Raw genomic sequence first — 19,151 nt, forward strand, 5'->3', positions numbered from 1 at the left:
TGACATGGACATGATGTAACACTCCACACCAACCACTAGATAGTGGCCGATGCAAAGCATGTCATCTAAGCAGATTCCCAAGACTCAGAAATTATATATACAATACATACTCTTTGTGATCACATTTCTGATGCCTTTATCTGCTTAGATTCACATGCTACGCATAGGCCAACATCCACTGGAAGCTGCAGGGTATCACAGTTGTATTCAAAACTCGAAAAGGGACGGCGACAGGGTGTGCCAGTAATACTATCCCTAGTGTGACGTCTACTGTACCCATGGTGCTTCACGCATCGAGGTCACTCCGATTTTTTTTGTTTGTGACATGAGGTTACATCAAGTGTATTGTGAGTACAGGTGTAATAAAGCAGATTAAGTGTCAGATAAAACTCAGAAAACATCTGGGCACCTTCTACTCCAAGAGAAGGAAGGGTGGGCACATGTGAATCTAAGCAGCTACAAGCATCAGAAATACGATTACGGTGAGTAATGTATCCCTTCTGAGGCTTGTGGAATCTACTTAGATCACATGCTATGCATAGATTAGCAAGCAGTGTTTGGAGAAGGTAGTGGGTTGTGAGAAGGTACAGGAGCAAATCGATGTTAAAACACTGCTTGTCCCACCTGAGAATCTGCTTAAGAGTGAGTGTCAATGCTGTAGTGCCGAGTAAAAGTGTGGATAGAGCTCCATGTAGCTGCCTTGCAAATGGCATCCAGCGGGACGTTTGCAATAAAAGCCAAGATAGCTCCTGTACCCCTGGTTGAGTGAGCTCCTGGTGTAAAAGGCAGTGTTTTATTTGATAGAGAGCAGCAGAGATATATGCATATGACTATGCATCGGGAGATGGGGTTTTGGCGACGGAGTGTCCTTCCCTGCCTGGCACTATGGAGACAAACAGTTTAGCGGTCTGGTCTAGTCTGGTTAGGGAGAATTCTCATTTCATGGCTAATTTCCCTTACCTAGTGAGTCCCTCAGCAGCTTTGCTGGATCTCTGGAGTTATTTCTTTCCACTTAGTAAGAGTGTGAGCTTTTCAGCACTCTTACTTGTATTTTGCTATGTTTTTTTACCTGTTTTTGTGATTGTGGACTTTGGAGTACACCACTTCAGTAGCCCCCATCTTTTGTGTGCCACACAGCACCTTCTGTGCAGCGACACAGGGTTGTCGTTCAGACTACCCCACCCTCCCCCCCGACTCCATTTCTGAGGCTGACTACCGTCCCCCAGAAAAGGGTAAAGTTACCATTAACTTTACTTAGTCAAATTAACCACAGATCCAGTACACCCCATCTCACATGGAGTACTGGAAGGGTTAACTCTTAGCCCTTTTTATCTGTACCCGTAGAGCATAGTTTTGCTCTTTTTAACATTTAGACATGGCTGGTGGCAGTGGTATCTACCCTAATTTTCTTCCGCGGTTATCTTATATAACCCTGGTAATATTGTAGGCTATTGTGTTAGCCTCGACTTAAACCCGCTTGACCAAATATTTTTCGTTTGGCTCCGGTGCAGTTTATTCGCCATTTCTTTTTGTTAAAATCCTTTTTGCTTTTACTTTGCGCGGCAAACCAGGTTTGACTTCTTTGTTCACTGTCTTTTGGCGGGCTTCTGCCAAGAAGCCCTCCTCCAGGCGCCTGGGTGTCTAAGTGGGCTGAGTGTGAGGGAAGGGTGTAGTCACCCCCTGCACAGGATATCCTAGGAAACCCAAGTTGCACTTTTTCATGATTGGCTGAGGTGGTTGTCCGGGCTGGACAACCCCCTTGCTGTGTGATTGACAGCCAGGCTGTGTGAATGGGGGATTTTCGCATAAAAGGCAGGTCTCTTGGGCTAGAAGTCAGAGAGTCGCCACTGGAACTACAAGGAACCAAAGAGAAGCGGAGGAGAAGTCGACTGCTGCAACTATCCCGTACCGGTGAAGCCCTGCTGCAGTCCTGAGCTATCTACCCTTCAACGAATAAGAGGAGATCCAGTCCGGAGTCTTCTTCCCTTGAACCTTGTGGGGATAACCATCTAGTCGTCTTCAGCCAGAGGTCGCCTTTGTGGTCGAAATCGCTGCACACTGCTGTAGTGGTCCAAATAGCCATCTGAAGAGCCTCACCTGTTTTTAAGGCGCACACCTTTTATTCATTGTCGCTGCTGCCGGCCTCATCCCTGTGTGGTGTAGACCCCCTTCATCGTCCTCCTTCGTGCCGAAGCCAGGAATCATGGGTCTACAGGAAACTACCAGGAACAACTGCTGTGGCACCAGCTTCTTCTTTGAAAAGGTACTGTGTTCTGCTTGAGGAATTTTGGGTGAAATCCCTATTTCTCGCTTTTAAGGCTTGCCCTTATTTTTCCCTCGTTCTTATAACTTCTGCTTCTGAACATTTGACAATATCTAAAGTACTTTTGGCAACCTTGAATCGCGAACTATCCGACGTGTGATCCTCGACACAGGAACCGGTTCCACTTGACACTGGCTCCGGCCCCTTGAATCTTGTATTTCTGTCTATGAGTGTTTTTCGATTCTTTCTGCCTACCTAACATATTGCCTATGATTTTTGCCCTCAACTCTCTCTGGGTATCTCACGTGCCGAGTGTGTTTTTGCCGCGGTAACATTTCTTGCCGCAGATACGCGTTTCTTTAGTAAGACCGAACTGTCATTAATGTCAAAAAGTGATCGTAAGTGTATTCCCGGTAACATCTTTTGTTCCAGAACACCGGTCCACTAAAACACAGGGTACTTACCTTGAAGAAAACCGTACAAAGTGAACTGTCAGTTATAGTATACTTATATTTTTTACCTGAAACCTTGAGTCAGTGTTTGCTTGAGCCACAGTAATTGTGTCCCTTTGTGTAATCTCTGCTACTGCTCATATACTCTTGAGATAAGCCTGGCTGCACCGCTACTGCTACCACTATAACCTAGTAGTACAGGCTTGTACCAAAGGTAAAACTTGTATTACCACCTGTGGTCTTAATTGTGTGTAGTGGTCCCTAAGGGCACTGCACAGGATTCTGCCCAACACCGTCCTCCTTACATCTAGTGTATGGAGATTTTTCTCAGCTGAGCTTGATGGATTTTGGAAGAGAGGGGGCGGGGGGGGAATAGTTTGATGGCCTGATTGACATGGAACTTTGAAATGAACTAAGGTGAAAACTTAAGGTGCATTCTTAATACCAATTTGTCTTTGTGGATAACAAAGAAAGGGTTTTGCACTGACAAAGCTTGCAGTTCACCGACTCTCCTTATGGAGGTGCTAGCCACCAGAAAAGCAGTCTTATATGTGGGGTGTTTAAGGCTGGACTTATGCATAGGCTCAAAAAGGGGTGTGGGCGGTCATATGAGCTTTGCGAGAACTACATTTAGATGCCACCCTGGCGGCGGGTTTGAAATAGGAGGGTGGAGTCTCTTTACCCCCTCCATGAATGCCTTAATGACTGGGACTTTCCACCAGGACACCTTAATTTGAGAAACGGTGTAGGTGGATAGAGCGCTAGGTGAACTTTGATAGAGTTCAATACTAGTCCTGAGTCTAGTAAGTGGAGCATGTAATAAAGAATGTGTGATGGAGTACATTCCATTGGGGTTTGACTGGCACCAAATTGCAAATCTCTTCCACTTGTTAAAATAACAGTGTCTAGTGTTTAGTTTAAGTGCCTCTTTGAGGATTTCCATACACCTTTGAGGTAGATTTAAATGGCCAAACTATGACTTCAGGAGCAAAGCAGCCACGTTCATAGACTGCGGATGAGGGTGTAATGTTGTCCCTCCGTGCTGTGTGAGCATGTTGAATGGGCACAGGAGTTTGATTGGGTCGCACATCGCCAGTTTGCGCAAGGTTGTCTCGCCCACATAGGAGCAACTAGGATTAATGTTACTTGTTCCTTGTGTATTTTGTTCACTACTTTGCTCATTAGAGGAACTGGGGGAAAAGGGTAGGCACATTTCCCTGACCAGTTCATCCACAGGGAGTTACCCTTGGAGTCTTGTTGGGGAAACCACGATGCAAAGTCTGGGCATTCTTTGTTTTCTCTTGTTGCGCACAAGGCTAACAGGGGGTAGGCCTATAGTGTGAAAATGTAGTCTACGATATCTTTATTGAGTTGCTACTTGTGCTCTTCTGGCAGAGGATCTCTGCTTAGTGAGTCCGCTAGAGAATGGAGTTCCCCTGGAACATGTTGCAATGTTAGGAACCTGCCCACTTCTATATTGTGTTAGCTTGGACAGACTTGGAGAATGTGTGCCGCCCCTGCTTATTTATATAAAACATTGCAGTGGTGCTGTCTGCGAGTATTTATACTGTTTGCTTTGTCAGGTGTGCTTGGAAGGCTTGTAATGCTTTGAGCACTGCTAGAAGTTCCAGAAGGTTGATGTGATTCTGGGCTGTGATTTGAGTCCACAGACTATGCGCTGGGAGATGAAGGTAATGGACACCCCCCCACCCGGTGAGTGATGAGTCTGTTGTGACAACCGCTTGCACTGCCGGGTCGTGGAAGGGTTTTCCCTTCAACAGGTTTTCCTTTGTCCACCAGCGTGGAGCTTCTACTAGGGTTGGCAAAACTACCACTAGATCGTCCCACTGACCGCTTGCCTGAGACCACTGTTTCGCCAACCACTCTTGCATTGGACGCAAGCGCAATTGTGCGACCAGGTATATGCATGATTCTATCAGCCCGAGCAGGCACATTGCTTTGCATACCGTTATCTGGCAAGAGGCTAGATACTGTGGTTTTTGCAGCAGTATTTTTTGTACTCTTTCCTTTGATGGAAATACTAGACCGCCTTCTGTTTTTATGACAGCTACTAGGAACTGTTTGGTACAAGACTTGACTCTTTCTCGTTGATTGAGAAGCCCAATTGAAAAAGTAAACTGATCTTTCTTTGGGTATTTTGCTTGCAATTTTGGGGATTCTCTCCTGTGATCAGCCAGTTGTCAGGTAAAGGTACAATGGGATCGACTCCCTGTCTAGATGCGCCACAACCAGCGCCAGTACCTTGGTGAATACCATTGGAGCAGATTCTATGTCGAAGGGCAGCACCTTGAATTGGTAGTGCTGGTTCGCTATTTTGAAACGCAAGAATCTTCTGTGCGCTGGGAACATTGAAAGATGAAAGTAAGCATCTTTCATATCCAAGGTTGCCATGTAGTCCGCCCAGCTTTAGCAGTGGGATTACTTCCTGTAGCGTTGTCATGCAGAATTTCGCTTGACATAGGTGTTTGCAGGGCGCAGATCTAAGACAGGGCGCAGTGTGAGGTCTTTTTTTGACACGAGGAAGTTAATTCATTCAATACCCTTGTTTACCTGGTTTGCCGGGACAACTTCTACAGAGGCCTTTAAGAACAGCGCTGTTGCCTCTTCCAGCAGGATATGCTGTTCTTCCTTGGAGGTGTTCCTTTGTCTTAGTGGGTTGCTGTAGCAGTACTGTACAATAACCGTCCGCCAAGGTTGAAAGTACCCATTTGTCTGAGGTGATTCCCTCCCATAGTGGGTAAAGTATGAAATGATATGATGGGTTATTTTTAACACGCTTAATACCCAGAGGTATCTAAGCGCAGACCCCGGGATCAAACCTGTGTTGCTCCGTGTCGTCTTGCTTCCAAGGCGAGCAAGTTACACCTGAGCTATCCTTCCGAGACTGGAGAGGAATGGGAGGGAATCTGTAGCAGTTGGTCATTGATGAGGGGGTGTTGAGCCGCCTCTGGAGAGGATCTACCCCTGCTGCGAGACCTTCTTTGGCCTCTTTGAAACCCTTATTGCGAGGACTGGCCCTAGAGCCCAAGACAAGCTTTGGCCTTGATTGTACACGGATGCTTCACCCTCAAAAACTGAGAAAATTGTAACCCCCTCTTTGTCCAGAGGGTTTATTGGTGAGTTGCCCTAATGATTTTAGGGTATCATATTCTTCTTTGGCGCTCTTTAGAGCGTCTTCCACAGTTTTGCCGAACAACACGTTTGGCTCTATGGGCATGTTAAGAAGGGTAGCCTGAGTCTCGAGCTTGAACCCAGACTGGCGTAGCCACGCGCAGCGTTTGACCAACATGCCTTCTGCCATTATTCTCCCTGCATTTTCTGCTGCATCTAAGTTGTTCTTGAGGACGCAATTTGTTTACCTTCTGTAATGGAGAGTGACCGTTGTGTCTTTAGGGGCTCTGGGACTGAAGCTATTTGCTCGGCCATGTCATCCCACTTGTGACAGTTGTAGCTGGCTAATAAGATGGATTAGCGTTTCTAGCTTGGTAAGCCACAGAAGAGGCTATCTTGCTTCCAAAAGTATACATCTGTATACCCTCCTTAAACGGAGGGACTTTGGAAGAGGCTAGAGGTGTGCCTGCTCTCTTTCTAGTGGTTGTAACCACTAAGGAGTCTGGTTTTAACTGTCCCCTGATGTAAAGGGAGTGTGAGGGAGCTGGCCGGAAAAATATCAATGCGCAAGTTAACTGCCCATGTTAAATTTGGAGTTACTAGAGAGGGTTGGATTTGCCTCTGTTCCGATTGAAGTAGGGGAATGAATTGGGTAGCAGAGTTTTTATCTCCCAGTATGTTCTCAACAAAGTCCTTGTTAACCTGGGTCTCCTGTGTATCAATTTTAAAATGTTCTGCGCTTTTAGCAGCAGGTCATTGTACTGTATTTGATTATCGACTGGTGAATTTGCCGCTGGTGGGTCTGAGTGATCTGGCGACTGTATGACGTAGACATCCTATTAATCGTAAAATTGGTCAACATCACCCATGTCCCCTTGGTCTTCAGGGTCAGTGTAAGTTCCAGTGTCCTGGAATTCTTTCATGGAGTCACAATAAGCAAGCAGCCCCAGGGCCTGCTGCAAGGTAGGGGCTTGTGCGGGTTCTGTGCAGGCTTTCTTGGTGGGGTGCTGGGAAACTGCAGACACGTTAAGAGCACTAGATGGCCTGCTGTGTGGGGCACCATGAAGGTTTACTAAGACCTCTGGGTGGTCATCAAAGAAATTAGCTAGGGAAGACCTCCGTCTCTTGACCTTATCAATTAGCTCTGCTGACCATTGAGATGAACTTGGGATTACTGGGGGGGGCAGGTTGGGTGGGTGTTGGTTCTGGTGCAGGGGGTCCTTTATGGCTCATTGCCCCCGAAATGGTACCCTCCCCCTGGGTCATAGTCCCTAAACTAGAGCTCTTTTCCTGTGTTTGGGACGGATTTCTTAATGAGCTCACTAATTTTCGAGCTCTGTGTAATTTTTGCAGGGGCCTTCGACGCGTCCTCAGCGGTTGTTTTTCGGCATGCATGGGGGGCCGTCGACGCATCTTTCGATGCTCGGTCGTCGCCGTATGAGGACTGGGATTTTTGACAGCGTCAGAAACTGACTTGCCTGACTGTTTCGGAGCCGCTTTGTGAGGCGAGCGCGATGGCCCAGAGAAAAGGGAACTGTCAGACCTCACCCTTGACGCCGTGTGTGGCTTACCTGTCGGTGTCGAGGTCGACTTTCGGCCGTGGGAGGTGTGTTTTGTGTGGTGTGCTTTGGTCTTGCTGGTGCCATCAGGTGTCGTGCCCGTAGCAAAACCGCCGGACGGACTGTTGGGGTCTTTCACACGGGCATCCGACAGATCCCGTTCGCCCTCAGGGTCACTGTAGAGATTGATGCTGCTATCACTGGAGGCTCCCTCAAAGTCGATGGCAACCTCGGCCTGCATGGCGTGGTGGGCCTAGCGCTTCATTTTGCAATCCTTAAGTGTTTTGGACTTGAACAGCTTTCACTGTCCTTCGTTATGATCCTTTAGGAGACAGATTGCATACCCGGTGCAAGTCTTTCCAAGGGAATTTCCGGTTACAGGATGGGCAAAACTTAAAAGGTGTATCATCCATTGTGTATGGGGAAGGCAGCCTGGCGAAATAGGTGAGTAGAGCAGGGAATGTGCATTCTCTTAGAGGGACTAAAGAATGAACCCCCCCCCCCCCACTCTCCCTACTGTGAGGGCGAGGCCTGTTGAGGCCTTCAGAGCCCGTATGAAAGGATTGTCAAGATGAATTGGTTTAGTCGTAGAAGTAGTTCGTCCTCAATGCCGTAGCCTAAGATCTTGCGGGAGAACAGCTAACAAAGGACAGAAAGAATATACTAGATTTAATTTTTGTAAGTAAAGGCGATAGCCAGAGTAAACTCAGCTTTAAGCGACCAACAATGATGGCAGAAAAAACCAATCTGAGGGACCTAGATGCATGAAGCACCATGGGTAGAGTAGACGTCACACTAGGGATAGTATTACTGGCACGCCCTGTCGATGTCCCGTTTCGAAAACAACTTTAATACGATATATATATATATATATATATATATATATGGGATACATTACTCACAGTAATCATATTTCTGATGCTTGTATCTGCTTAGATTCACATGCTGTGCATAGGCCGACATCTAGTGGAAGCTGCAGAGTATTACAGTTTGATCTTCGAAACTCGAAAACGGGCGTCGACACAGGGCGTGCCAGTAATACTATCCCTAGTGTGACGTCCACTGTACCCAAGATCCCTCACGCGTCTAGGATCCTCAGATTGTATTTTTTCTGACATGAAGTAGCATGAGGAGTAGCGCGAGTACAGATAATCCAAGCAGATAGAAAGGTAAGACTACAAACAACCATGCACCTTCTCTCAGAGGGGAGGAAGGGTGGGTCGCATGTGAATCTAAGCAGATACAAGCATCAGAAATACGATTGCGGTGAGTAATGTATCCCTTCTGAGGCTTGTGGAATCTGCTTGGATCACATGCTGTGCATAGATTAGCGAGCAGTACCTGAAGAAGGAGGTGGGATGTGAGAAGGGTCATGAGCAAATAAGTGTCTTAGAACCGCTTGTCCCACTTGTGTTTCTGCCTTGGAATGGGTGTCAATGCAGTAATGCTGAGTAAAAGTGTCAATAGAGCTCTAAGTAGCTGCTTTGCAAATGGTGTCAAGGGGTACATTTGCAATGAAAGCCAGAGTGGCCCCAATGCCTCTTGTAGAGTGGGCTCTTGGCGTGAAATGCAGAGTTCTTTCAGAGAGTGAGTAACACAGCTGGATACAGTTAATAATCCACTTTGAGATGGCACCTTTAGAGACGCGATCCCCCTCTCTGCCTTTAGCTACGGAGACAAACAGTTGATCTGTTTTTCTTAGCTGTCTGGTCTTATTGACATAGTAGAGGACCGCCCTACGCACATCTAGGGTGTGCAGTTTCACCTCAGCCGAGCTTTGAGGGTCCTGGAAGAAAGCCGGAAGCTCGATGGACTGGTTTACATGGAATTTATATATAAATTTAGGTGAGAACCTAGGGTGTGTGCGTAAAACCAGTTTGTCTTTATGGACAGTAAAGAAGGGATCCTGCACTGACAGAGCCTCAATTTCACTGACCCTTCTTATAGAAGTAATAGCTACTAAGAAGGCCGTTTTATAAGTCAGGTGTTTGAGACTGCTTTTATGCATGGGCTCGAAAGGGGGTCCCATGAGCTTGGATAGCACCACATTAAGGTCCCACCCTGGTGGTGGGTTTGAAATAGGAGGGTGAAGTCTCTTTATTCCTTCCATGAAGGCTTTAACTACTGGTACTTTCCACCACAAGACCTTGCTATGGGAAGTGGTGTATGCCGACAGGGCTGCCAGGTGTACTTTCAGTGAGTTAAAAACCAATCCTGCATCTAGCAGGTGGAGCATGTATGTAACAATAGTGGAAGGAGTGCAATCAACAGGGTTGATTTGTCTACTCTGGCACCAGATAACGAACCTCTTCCACTTGTCAAAGTAACAGTGCCTTGTGTTTGGTTTCCTAGATTCTTTTAGGATGTCCATACACCTCTCTGGTAAATTGAGATGTCCAAACTCTATGACCTCAGGAGCCATGCTGCCAGGTTCATTGAGTTGGGTTGCTGGTGCACTGTTTGACCTTGGTGCTTGGACAGTAGGTTGTACCAGGCTGGAAGTTTGATGGGCTCGCACACCGCCATCCTGCGTAGGTGTGGGAACCATGGTTGTCTTGCCCACATGGAAGCAACTAGGACGAGCGTCATCGACTCTCTGTTCATCTTGTTCACCACCTTCCTGATGAGAGGAGTTGGTGGAAAAGCTTACGCAAACATCCCTGACCAGTTCATCCACAGGGCAATCCCCTGGGAGGCTGGTTGGGGGAACCTGGATGCAAATCCTGGGCATTGTCTGTTCTCACTTGTGGGGAATAAGTCTATAGTGGGGAAACCCCACTGAGAGAAGATATCTTCTACGACCTCTCTGTGTAGAACCCATTCGTGTTCCTCTGGGAGGGAGTCTCTTCTCAGAGCATCCACTAGGGAATTGAGCTCCCCAGGAACATGTTGTGATGACAGGAAGATGTTCCGTCTGAGTGCCCATATCCAGATTTTCTGGGCAAGCTTGGACAGATTTGGCGAACAAGTCGCTCCTTGCTTGTTCAGGTAGAACATGGCTGTTGTGCTGTCCGTCCGGATTTGCACTGACAGGTTTAGTAGGTGGGGCTTGAACGCTTGAAGCGCTCTGAATACTGCCAGAAGCTCTAGCAGGTTGATGTGGTTCTTGGCCACTGAGGGAGACCAGACACCCTGAGCTGTGTGGTGGAGATGGTGAGCTCCCCACCCCGTCAGGCATGCATCAGTAGTGACTACTGCCTGTACTTCGGGATCGTAAAAGGGTTTTCCCTGTGCAAGATTCTCTCTTGTCCACCGGTGAAGGCTTTGTACTAGTGTTGGCGAAACGACCACTAGATCGTCCCACTGACCACTTGCCTGAGACCACTGTTTCGCCAACCATTCCTGCATGGGACGCATGCACAGGCGCGCGTGGGGGACCAGGTAAATACATGACGCCATCATGACCAGTTAACGCATTGCTTTGCGTACCGTTATTTGGTGACCGGACTGATAATGCGCAATTTGCAGTAGTATATTCCGAATTCTTTCCTCTGAAGGAAAGGTGAACCCCTCTTGAGTATCTAGGATTGCTCCTAGGAACTGTTTGGAGGTGCTTGGCACCAGGCTTGACTTTTTCTCGTTGATTGAGAAGCCTAACTCGTGGAGGAGGTCGATAGTCCTTTGAATATTTGTCCTGCAAATTACTGGGGTTTCCCCAGTTATGAGCCAGTCGTCCAGATAAGGGTACACCGGGCTTGCCTCCCTGCGTAGGTGTGCAGCCGCCACCGCCAGTACCTTGGTGAATACCCTTGGTGCCAAAGCTATCCCGAAGGGCAGTACATTGAATTGGTAGTGCCGACTGTCCACCTTGAAGCGCAAGTACCTTCTGTGCGCTGGGAACATGGAAATATGAAAATAAGCATCTTTCATATCCAAGGTTGCCATATAATCCTCCTTTTTTAGGAGGGGGATTACCTCTTGTAGCGTAGTCATACGAAACTTTTGGGGCTTGACATACTTGTTGGCAGGCCGTACTGGGCGCATTGTCAAATCTTTCTTTGGCACAAGGAAGTAAGTTGAATAAATACCCTTGTTTACCTGGTGTCCCGGGACGAGTTCTATCGCGTCCTTTTCTAGCAGAATGGCGATCTCCTCGAGGAGAATCTTCTGATGTTCTAAAGAGTGTACTCTTTGTCGTGGAGGATGGTTCCGGGGATGCTGCAGTAGTTCTATACAGTACCCTGTGGATACTGTTGACAGCACCCATCTGTCTGATGTGATCCCTTCCCAAGCCTGGGTGAAGTTGGAAATGCGTCCCCCTACTGGGGTTGCGTGAGAAGGGACCCGGAACGGAGCGTCACTGCTTTGGTGGAGGCGTGCCGCCTCCTTTGCTGGGGCTGCCTCTGCCTTTACCACAACCTCTCCTATTACCCCTGCCGTATCCCTGGGTAGACTGTTGGCTGTTGTTCCACTCTGTACCCTGCCCCTGGGAATAGTTAGATCCACTCTGGGAATTTTGGCCGCGTGGGCGACGAAAATTACTATTCCCTCTCTGGTTAGGGGGTTTATTGGTTAACTGGCCAAGGGACTTGAGTGTCTCGTATTCGTCCTTGGCATTCTTCAGTGCGTCTTCGACCGCCTTACCAAACTACAAATCGGTTTCCACCGGTTTGTCCAACAATGATGTCTGGGTTTCTGCCTTAAAACCAGACTGCCGTAACCACGCATGTCTCTTGATAACAGCGCCTTCTGCTATCAATTTGCCTGCGTTGTCCGCAGCGTCAAAGGTTGCTTTCAAAATGCAACCAGACATGGCTCTACCCTCTGCGGAAATCCGAGCTAACTGGCCCTTTAAAGGTTCCGGAGCAGAGGCTATGAGTGCCGTGACTTCTTCCCACTGATAGCAGTTGTAGCTGGCCAACAGGGTGGTGGAGTTTGCAATCCTTGCTTGATAGGCGGACGTTGAGGCTACTTTCCTGCCGAAACCATATAGTTTTTTGCTCTCCTTGTCGGGAGGAGCTTCGGACGATGACGAGGGTGTTCCAGCCCTCTTACGAGTGTTAGTGACAACTAGGGAGTCTGGCTTCAGATGTCCTCTTATATAGAGAGGGTCAGACTGGGCTGCCCTGAAAAGTTTTTCAACCCTGGGATTGACTGCTCTGGTGAGGTTTGGGTTCACCAGGGACGGGTCTATTCTTCGCTGAATGGACTTAAGGATAGGGATGATCTGGGCAACAGGCCTCCTTTCTCCCACTAACTCCTCTGCAAAGTCCCTCTCCTCCTGGACACCGTGGGTGTCAATATGGAAATGTTCTGCTGCACGTGCGAGAACCTCGTTTAGGAGGGGTTGGTTATCGACAGGGGAGTCGGTAACCGGGGCTTCGTTTTCTACCAGGGAATCTACTCTGTAGGTTTCAGGGTCTTCCTCCTCTTGGTCCTCATCATCCCCATAGTAGCCCATCCCGGTTTGCTCTTCTACCATGCCAAAATCTTGGTCCTCACCAAAGGAAGTCTCTCCTTGATACAGTGAGTATGGTCGCGAGCATGGTTGTACCTCAAAGGGGTCAGTAGACGTCATCGGTGTCTCAAACCGGGGCTTCTTACTCGGGGGATAGGATCGTTAGAGCCTGAGGGTGTCGCCCCTTGTGGTTCATACGAAAGGAAATGGTCTGGATTTTTATCGTAAAAGTCAGCCAAATAAGACATCCTTGACATGACCCTATTTATGTCTTCACTCGACCATTTTTTGGAACCGGGAATGACTCTCTCAGCAAGTCTCGGGGATTTATCTTGAGTAGATTTGCTGGTTTTAGACATATCAGCAGACCTGGTCTTGTCTGTCTGTTTAGGGGGAGTGGTGTGTTTCACAGGTGTGGAAGAGTGTAAAGGCTGCTTCTTCTGCTGTTTTCCCCCCTCCCCGTGAGTGGAAAAATGTTTTCCCTGTCCTTTTGTGGCTCCGGAGGTTTTCGATGCCTGGCCTCAAGGATCGGGGGTAGAGACCCTGTCCTTCGAGCGTGGGGCCTCGCTGATCTTGTCTGCGGGCTCCGACTCCTGGAGCGTGGCCTGGGGGTGGAAGTCGTCTTTGTTCTCCGACGATCGAACTTCTGTTAGCCTACGGAGCGAGGCACTCTTGGCAAGAGTGGATGATTGCCTAGAGTCATGCGGCGATCTCGATCGAGAATGCCCAGAGGACACCGAATCGGACCGTTCGGTTTGTGCCTCTTTCCGAGAACTCGACGTCGAGTCTCAGTTGGACTTCGTGTGTTTGTGGTGTGTGGTGTGTGGTGTGTGAAGCTCTTGTGTCGCCAGGGGTCTTCCCCATAGCCGCCCTGCCGGACGACCTTCCAAGGTCGGGGACTTGCGCTTGGCTGTCTTTCGACGCCGTAATGCCCTCGCCTTCCGAAAGTACGGCGTCGCTGCCGTCGCTGAAGGCAACCTCCGCTGCCATGGCTGCCTGCCTGGCGTGGTGGGCCCAACGCTTCGTCGAACGTTCCTTAAGTGTCTTAGGTTTAAACCTACTACATGCTCTGCAGTTCGCTTTGGGGTGGTCCCTCGGCAAGCAGAGATTGCACGTGGCGTGCCTGTCGACCCAAGGGTATTTGCGATTGCACTTGGGGCAGAATTCAAAAGGGGTACCCTCCATACGCACCTTGAGGCAGCGGGCTGTTAAGTGTAGGAAATGTATGAGGTGTACCTATATACCAAGAGTGTAGAGTATGTCCAACCCCCCCACTCTCCCTACTTGCAGGGCCGAGGCCAGAGGCCTTCCAAGGCCCGGGCCAAGGCCAGAGGCCTTCCGAGGCCCAAATCCGTCGTGCAGCAGCCGACGGTCGATTTCTTCTCCAGCCGGCGTCGAGTGTCGAAGTTCGACGTTGGGATGGGGAAGGATGTAAATAAATTAATATTTTTAGCAAAAGTATGGCTAAGGCCAGGGGACTCCGCAAAATGCTTCCGAACAGTATGGCGGAAAAAAACAATTGGAGGATCCTAGACGCGTGAAGGATCTTGGGTACAGTGGACGTCACACTAGGGATAGTATTACTGGTACGCCCTGTGTCGATGCCCATTTTCGAGTTTCGAAAAACAAACTGTAATACTCCGCAGCTTCCACTAGATGTCGGCCTATGCAAAGCATGTGATCTAAGCAGATTCCACAAGCCTCAGAAATATATATATATGTTAGCTTTTACTGTGTTAGCCCAGGGTAGAATACAGTATGATCCAAAAGAAAACAAGTGATGCACCACCTTTCCCCCACCCCCAATCAAATGAGAAACACTGGACGGAACATGCTAGGATAGTGTAAAGGCTTACCTTTCATGTGTTTTGAGAGTTAAAACATGTGGGTGCACACTATGGAGGGCAAAGTATTGGGAGATCATAACAGACCTTATAGCAATTGAAAATTGAAGAAATGATGGCCCTTACCCTTCAGAGTCTGCTTCTGCAAACACCTCATCACCTTCGTCACCAGCCCCGCACTCTGTGGTGGCAGCAGACAAGCTTCCACTCGACGTTGTTACCATAGGAACTGACTGCGAGGCATGCTCAGATGCATCTGCTGGGGCATTGTCGGCAAATACGGAGACTGCAAACAAATCAAACTGGATCAACGCAAGCCAACTACAGTGAAGAAACGTGTGTAGTTTGCCTCAGAAAGACTGGTATATAATTCAATGGAAGTATCTGGACAAAACAGGACATGCTACATCTGTACATTGGATTTCTGCAGGCACACCACCTACCTGGAGGAGCCACCTGGAGGGGTGTTGTTGGGACGCTCCTGCCACCAGAATCTTCTTCATGAGCTAGGAAGAGTGGGGTTTCATACATTCCTAAACCTGTAAAAAAATTAAAACGCATGGCGTCAAGAAATGTGCAATTCTATGGCTTTGCAGACTTCCCCATCTGCTCAGTTCTCGGAAGTGCTTTACATGGCTTCACTGTCTACCCAGGTATAGCAGAATAGGTTTACCATAACTGTATAATTTCATTCACCCAGAAGACATTCATAGTTCTATTCCAAACACCTGCCACATTTATGTAACAGTATGAATGAACTTCCTTTTTAACCACGCTCACCTGCTTAAATTGTAGTTTGGGGTGCACTGGGTAGTCTTTCAAACTTGACTGAAAAAATTGTATTGTGACTTACTCAATAGCATATAGTTCTTGAATTCAATAAAAGAGGTCTTCAGCAACGTGTCATTTCCAAACAATCTCAGAATCATTAATGGCAATTAGAATACATAAAATAACATCTGTGTAGTGCTTCGGGCTGCCGGTGTGGGTGAAGGTTTTTCCCATTTTGTGTCCTTGGTTTTTACATGGCAGAACAAGCCACCATATGTAGAGTGCTGCAGGGACACATTGTGCCCCTTTCCTTTTTCTACATGTTACTCTTTTGGATGTACAGTAAGCTGGTGGCAGTTAAACCAATTTTGACACATTAAAAACGCACTACAGTTCCTTTGTGCAATTTTTTTTTTTTGGCAGTCTTCCCTCGCTGTTCAATCAGAAAAAAAACATTATTTGGTCATGCACTTTCACTGAGTTCCTACAAGGAATCGCCAGTCAGTGTTTTGTGTACCTGAACTAGTGTTTGGGACCATTTGGTACCAATCCACATTTCAAGCACGGTAATATGTTGCTGGGCAGATGTGGAAAGCCAGGGACAGTTTGAATGGTGCAAGTCCGTAAATGTGGTATACATAAATGTAGATTTTTAAGTCAACCATTGGAGCCACGTATCCTGTGAAGGCGGCCAGGAGTAGGAACACAGGAGGACGGCTGCTGTGACAAGCCAACTGCAATGGTGACTATCTTCCCTTGGAATGGTGGAATCAACCAGTCTGAAGTCCTGCTCAATGTGCTTGCTGTCCCATAGCACCGAAGAGTCTCAGTGCTGCATTTCACCAGTACCCTCTTGGAGCTGGGCTGCCTTGTTGACACCTTCTAGTCTTGAGACTTCAAGCATCATGCCCATCGTTCCCTGCATTGCAAAGTTCTCTTCATCCTGCTGCTATTGTTATTCACTGCAGAGAAGGCCTCGAGCCTGGGACTTAAGTCTGACCAGTGTTCTGCCTCGTGCCTGCTGAGCCTCGACAGGGTGAAAACAGAACTTGCTCTAATCTGCTGCTCCTGAGAGGTAGTCTTGCTGTGTATGTTCCAACTTCAAGCCATCTTCTCCCAATCCAGGTGTACCTGCTGTTGCCAGTCAGACAGTTGGAAGGGGCCTCAAACTCACATCCAGAAGCTAGTAGTTGCAGAGCCCAATGGTGAGCCCAGTTGTCCTCTGTCCTATAGAGCATTGCTTTTGCTATTTGGAGAGAAAAGAGCTAGATTGCTTATGTCTAAGTTCCCCTGTGCTCATTGAAAAGCATGAGAATAATAACTCCACCTGCTACTATCCCTGACAACAGTGGGCGCAGGAGTTTTATTTATGGGTTCCCCTTAGGCACCAATGCCTGTCAGTCTGCCTTTTTCTTCACAGGAAACGTATCTACATTGTATGTTATGTTAAAGGTATTTGTACCGCGCACCGTCACCACCGGAAGTGGTCCCCAGGCACACTAGCGGATCTAAAAAAGGAGGGGTTAGGTGGTTACTAGGAGAAGGAGAGCTAGAGCGGTGATGTTCTGTTGGCAGCTTCATTTTGATTTTCTGCTGAGCTAGAGTACGGCTATCCGATCGTTGAGAGTCCCCATGTGCTGTTGATAGGGGTTTTGTGTTCAGCTGTAGTTGTGGTGAAGTACATGTGGGTTGTTGTGCAGAGAAATAGTTGTGTTGATGTCTGTGTGAGAACTGTATGGGAAAAGTTGAGGTTTTCCAGGTTGGGTTATTTTTTTTTATTTACCTCTGACTGCGTTTTTGTTCCACAATTATGGTTATCCTGCAAGATTGTTATTGTAGCTTTTCCGTCTAGTTGGCAGGTATGAAAGGGTGGCAGTTTTCCTCTGTGCTGGTGTTAGGCAGAATCCTGTGCAGTGTCCTTTGGGGCCACTACACACAATTAAGACTACAGGTGGCAATACAAGTTTTACCTTTGGTACAAGCCTGTACTACTATGTCAGAGTGGTAGCAGTGGCGGAGCAGCCAGGCTTATCTCAAGAGTATATGAGCAGTAGCAGAGATTACACAAAGGGACCACAATTACTGTGACTCAAGCAAACACTGACTCAAGGTTTCAGGTAGAAAAATATAAGTACATTTATTTTTAAACCATTGGTTACGAACACAACACTTCTATTAAACTCAAATAAAAACCACACATTAAATATACCACAACTAACCAATTCACTTTGTACAGCAATTCTCAAGTTAAGTACCCTGTGTTTGAATGAACCGGTGTCACGAACAAAACACGTTACCGCGAATACGATTGCGATCACTTTTTGACAGTTCAGACTACTCAATAAACGCGTATCCGTGACATGAAATGCTACCGGGGCAAAAACACACTTAGCACCTGAGATACCCAGAGGGAGTTGAAGGCAAAAATCACAGGCAATATTTTGGTTAGGCAGGCAGAATCAAGAAACACTCAGAGACAGGAGTTCAAAAGTCAAAGGGCCGGAGCCAGGGTCGAAAGACACCGGAGCCTGTTGCCGAAGATCACACGGTCAGACAGTTCACGATTCAACGTAGCCAAAAGTACTTCGATATTGTCAATGTTTGGAAGCAAAAGTTATAAGAAGGAGGGAAGACGAGGGCAAGCCTTGGAAATGAAGAAAAGGTATTCACCCAGTTTCCTCAAGTAGAACACAGTACCTTGTTCCAATGCAAGTGGTGCCCTGGCAGTTGTTCCTGTTGGTTTCCCGCAGACCCACGATTCCTGGAGCTTCGTTGTGAACGAGGACATCTGAAGGGGTCTGCACCACACAGGGATGAAGCCGGCAGCAGCGACGAGGAAGAAAAGGTGTGCTCCTTAAAAACAGGAGAGGCTCTTCAGGTGGCTATCCGGACCACTACATCAGCGTGCAGCGATTTCGACCAAGGAAGAGGATGCTCTGGCTGTAGAAGGTGAGCTGGTTATCCCCACCAAGCTCAAGGGAAGACGACTCCGGACTGCATCTTCTCTAAGTCGTTGAAGGGAAGATAGCTCAGGACTGCATCAGGTCTTCACCGGGACGGGGTAGTTGCAGCAGCCGTCGTTCTCTCCGCTTCTCTTCGGTTTCTTGTAGTTCCAGTGGCGACTCTCTGACTTCTAGCCCAAGAGACCTGACTTACGCGAAAAACCCCCATTCACCCAGCCTGGCTGTCAATCACCCCGCAGGGGGGTTGTCTAGCCCGGACAACTACCCTGGCCAATCATGACAAAGTGCGACTTGGGTTTCCTAGGATACCTGTGCAGGGGGTGACTACACCCCTCCCCCCACATTCAGCCCCCCTAGACACCCAGGCGCCTTGAAGAGGGCTTCTGAGCAGAAGCCCACCAAAAGACAGTGAACAAAGAAGGCGAACCTAGTTTGCTGCGCAAAGTAAAACACAAGAATGACTAACAAAAAGAAATGGCGAATAAACCCAACCGGAGCCAAAAGAAAGACGCTTTGGTCAACCGGGGTTATGTTCGAGGCCAATATAATAGCCAAGAACAGTACCACGTTTATCTAATATAATCGCGGTAGAAAAAAGTTAGGGTAGATACCACTGCCACCAGCCAAGTCTAAATGTTAGAAGAGCGAAACAATGCTGTAGGAGGTACAGATAAAAAGGGATATGAATTAACCCTTTCCAGTACTCGATATGTGGTATATTGACTAAGTAAAGTTAATGGTAACTTTACCCTTTTCTGGGGGACGGTAG

General features: G+C 47.8%; 1 protein-coding gene across 4 annotated transcripts in view; it reads right to left on the minus strand.

Annotated features, from left to right (window-relative positions):
• TPR (translocated promoter region, nuclear basket protein) overlaps window positions 1-19,151 on the minus strand; it is a 2,097,972-nt gene that overhangs the window by 114,639 nt on the left and 1,964,182 nt on the right. For all 4 annotated transcript variants that reach the window (XM_069641376.1, XM_069641377.1, XM_069641375.1 and 1 more), the window contains 2 exons: window positions 15,092-15,187; window positions 14,775-14,934 (listed from right to left, as the gene is read on the minus strand). In XM_069641376.1, coding sequence (XP_069497477.1) covers window positions 14,775-14,934; window positions 15,092-15,187 — 256 coding nt within the window. The remainder of the gene's footprint in view (window positions 1-14,774; window positions 14,935-15,091; window positions 15,188-19,151) is intronic.

This window comes from Ambystoma mexicanum, chromosome 1q, assembly GCF_040938575.1.
Source record: "Ambystoma mexicanum isolate Mex_15411 chromosome 1q, UKY_AmexF1_1, whole genome shotgun sequence".
Classification (NCBI taxonomy): Eukaryota; Metazoa; Chordata; class Amphibia; order Caudata; family Ambystomatidae; genus Ambystoma; species Ambystoma mexicanum.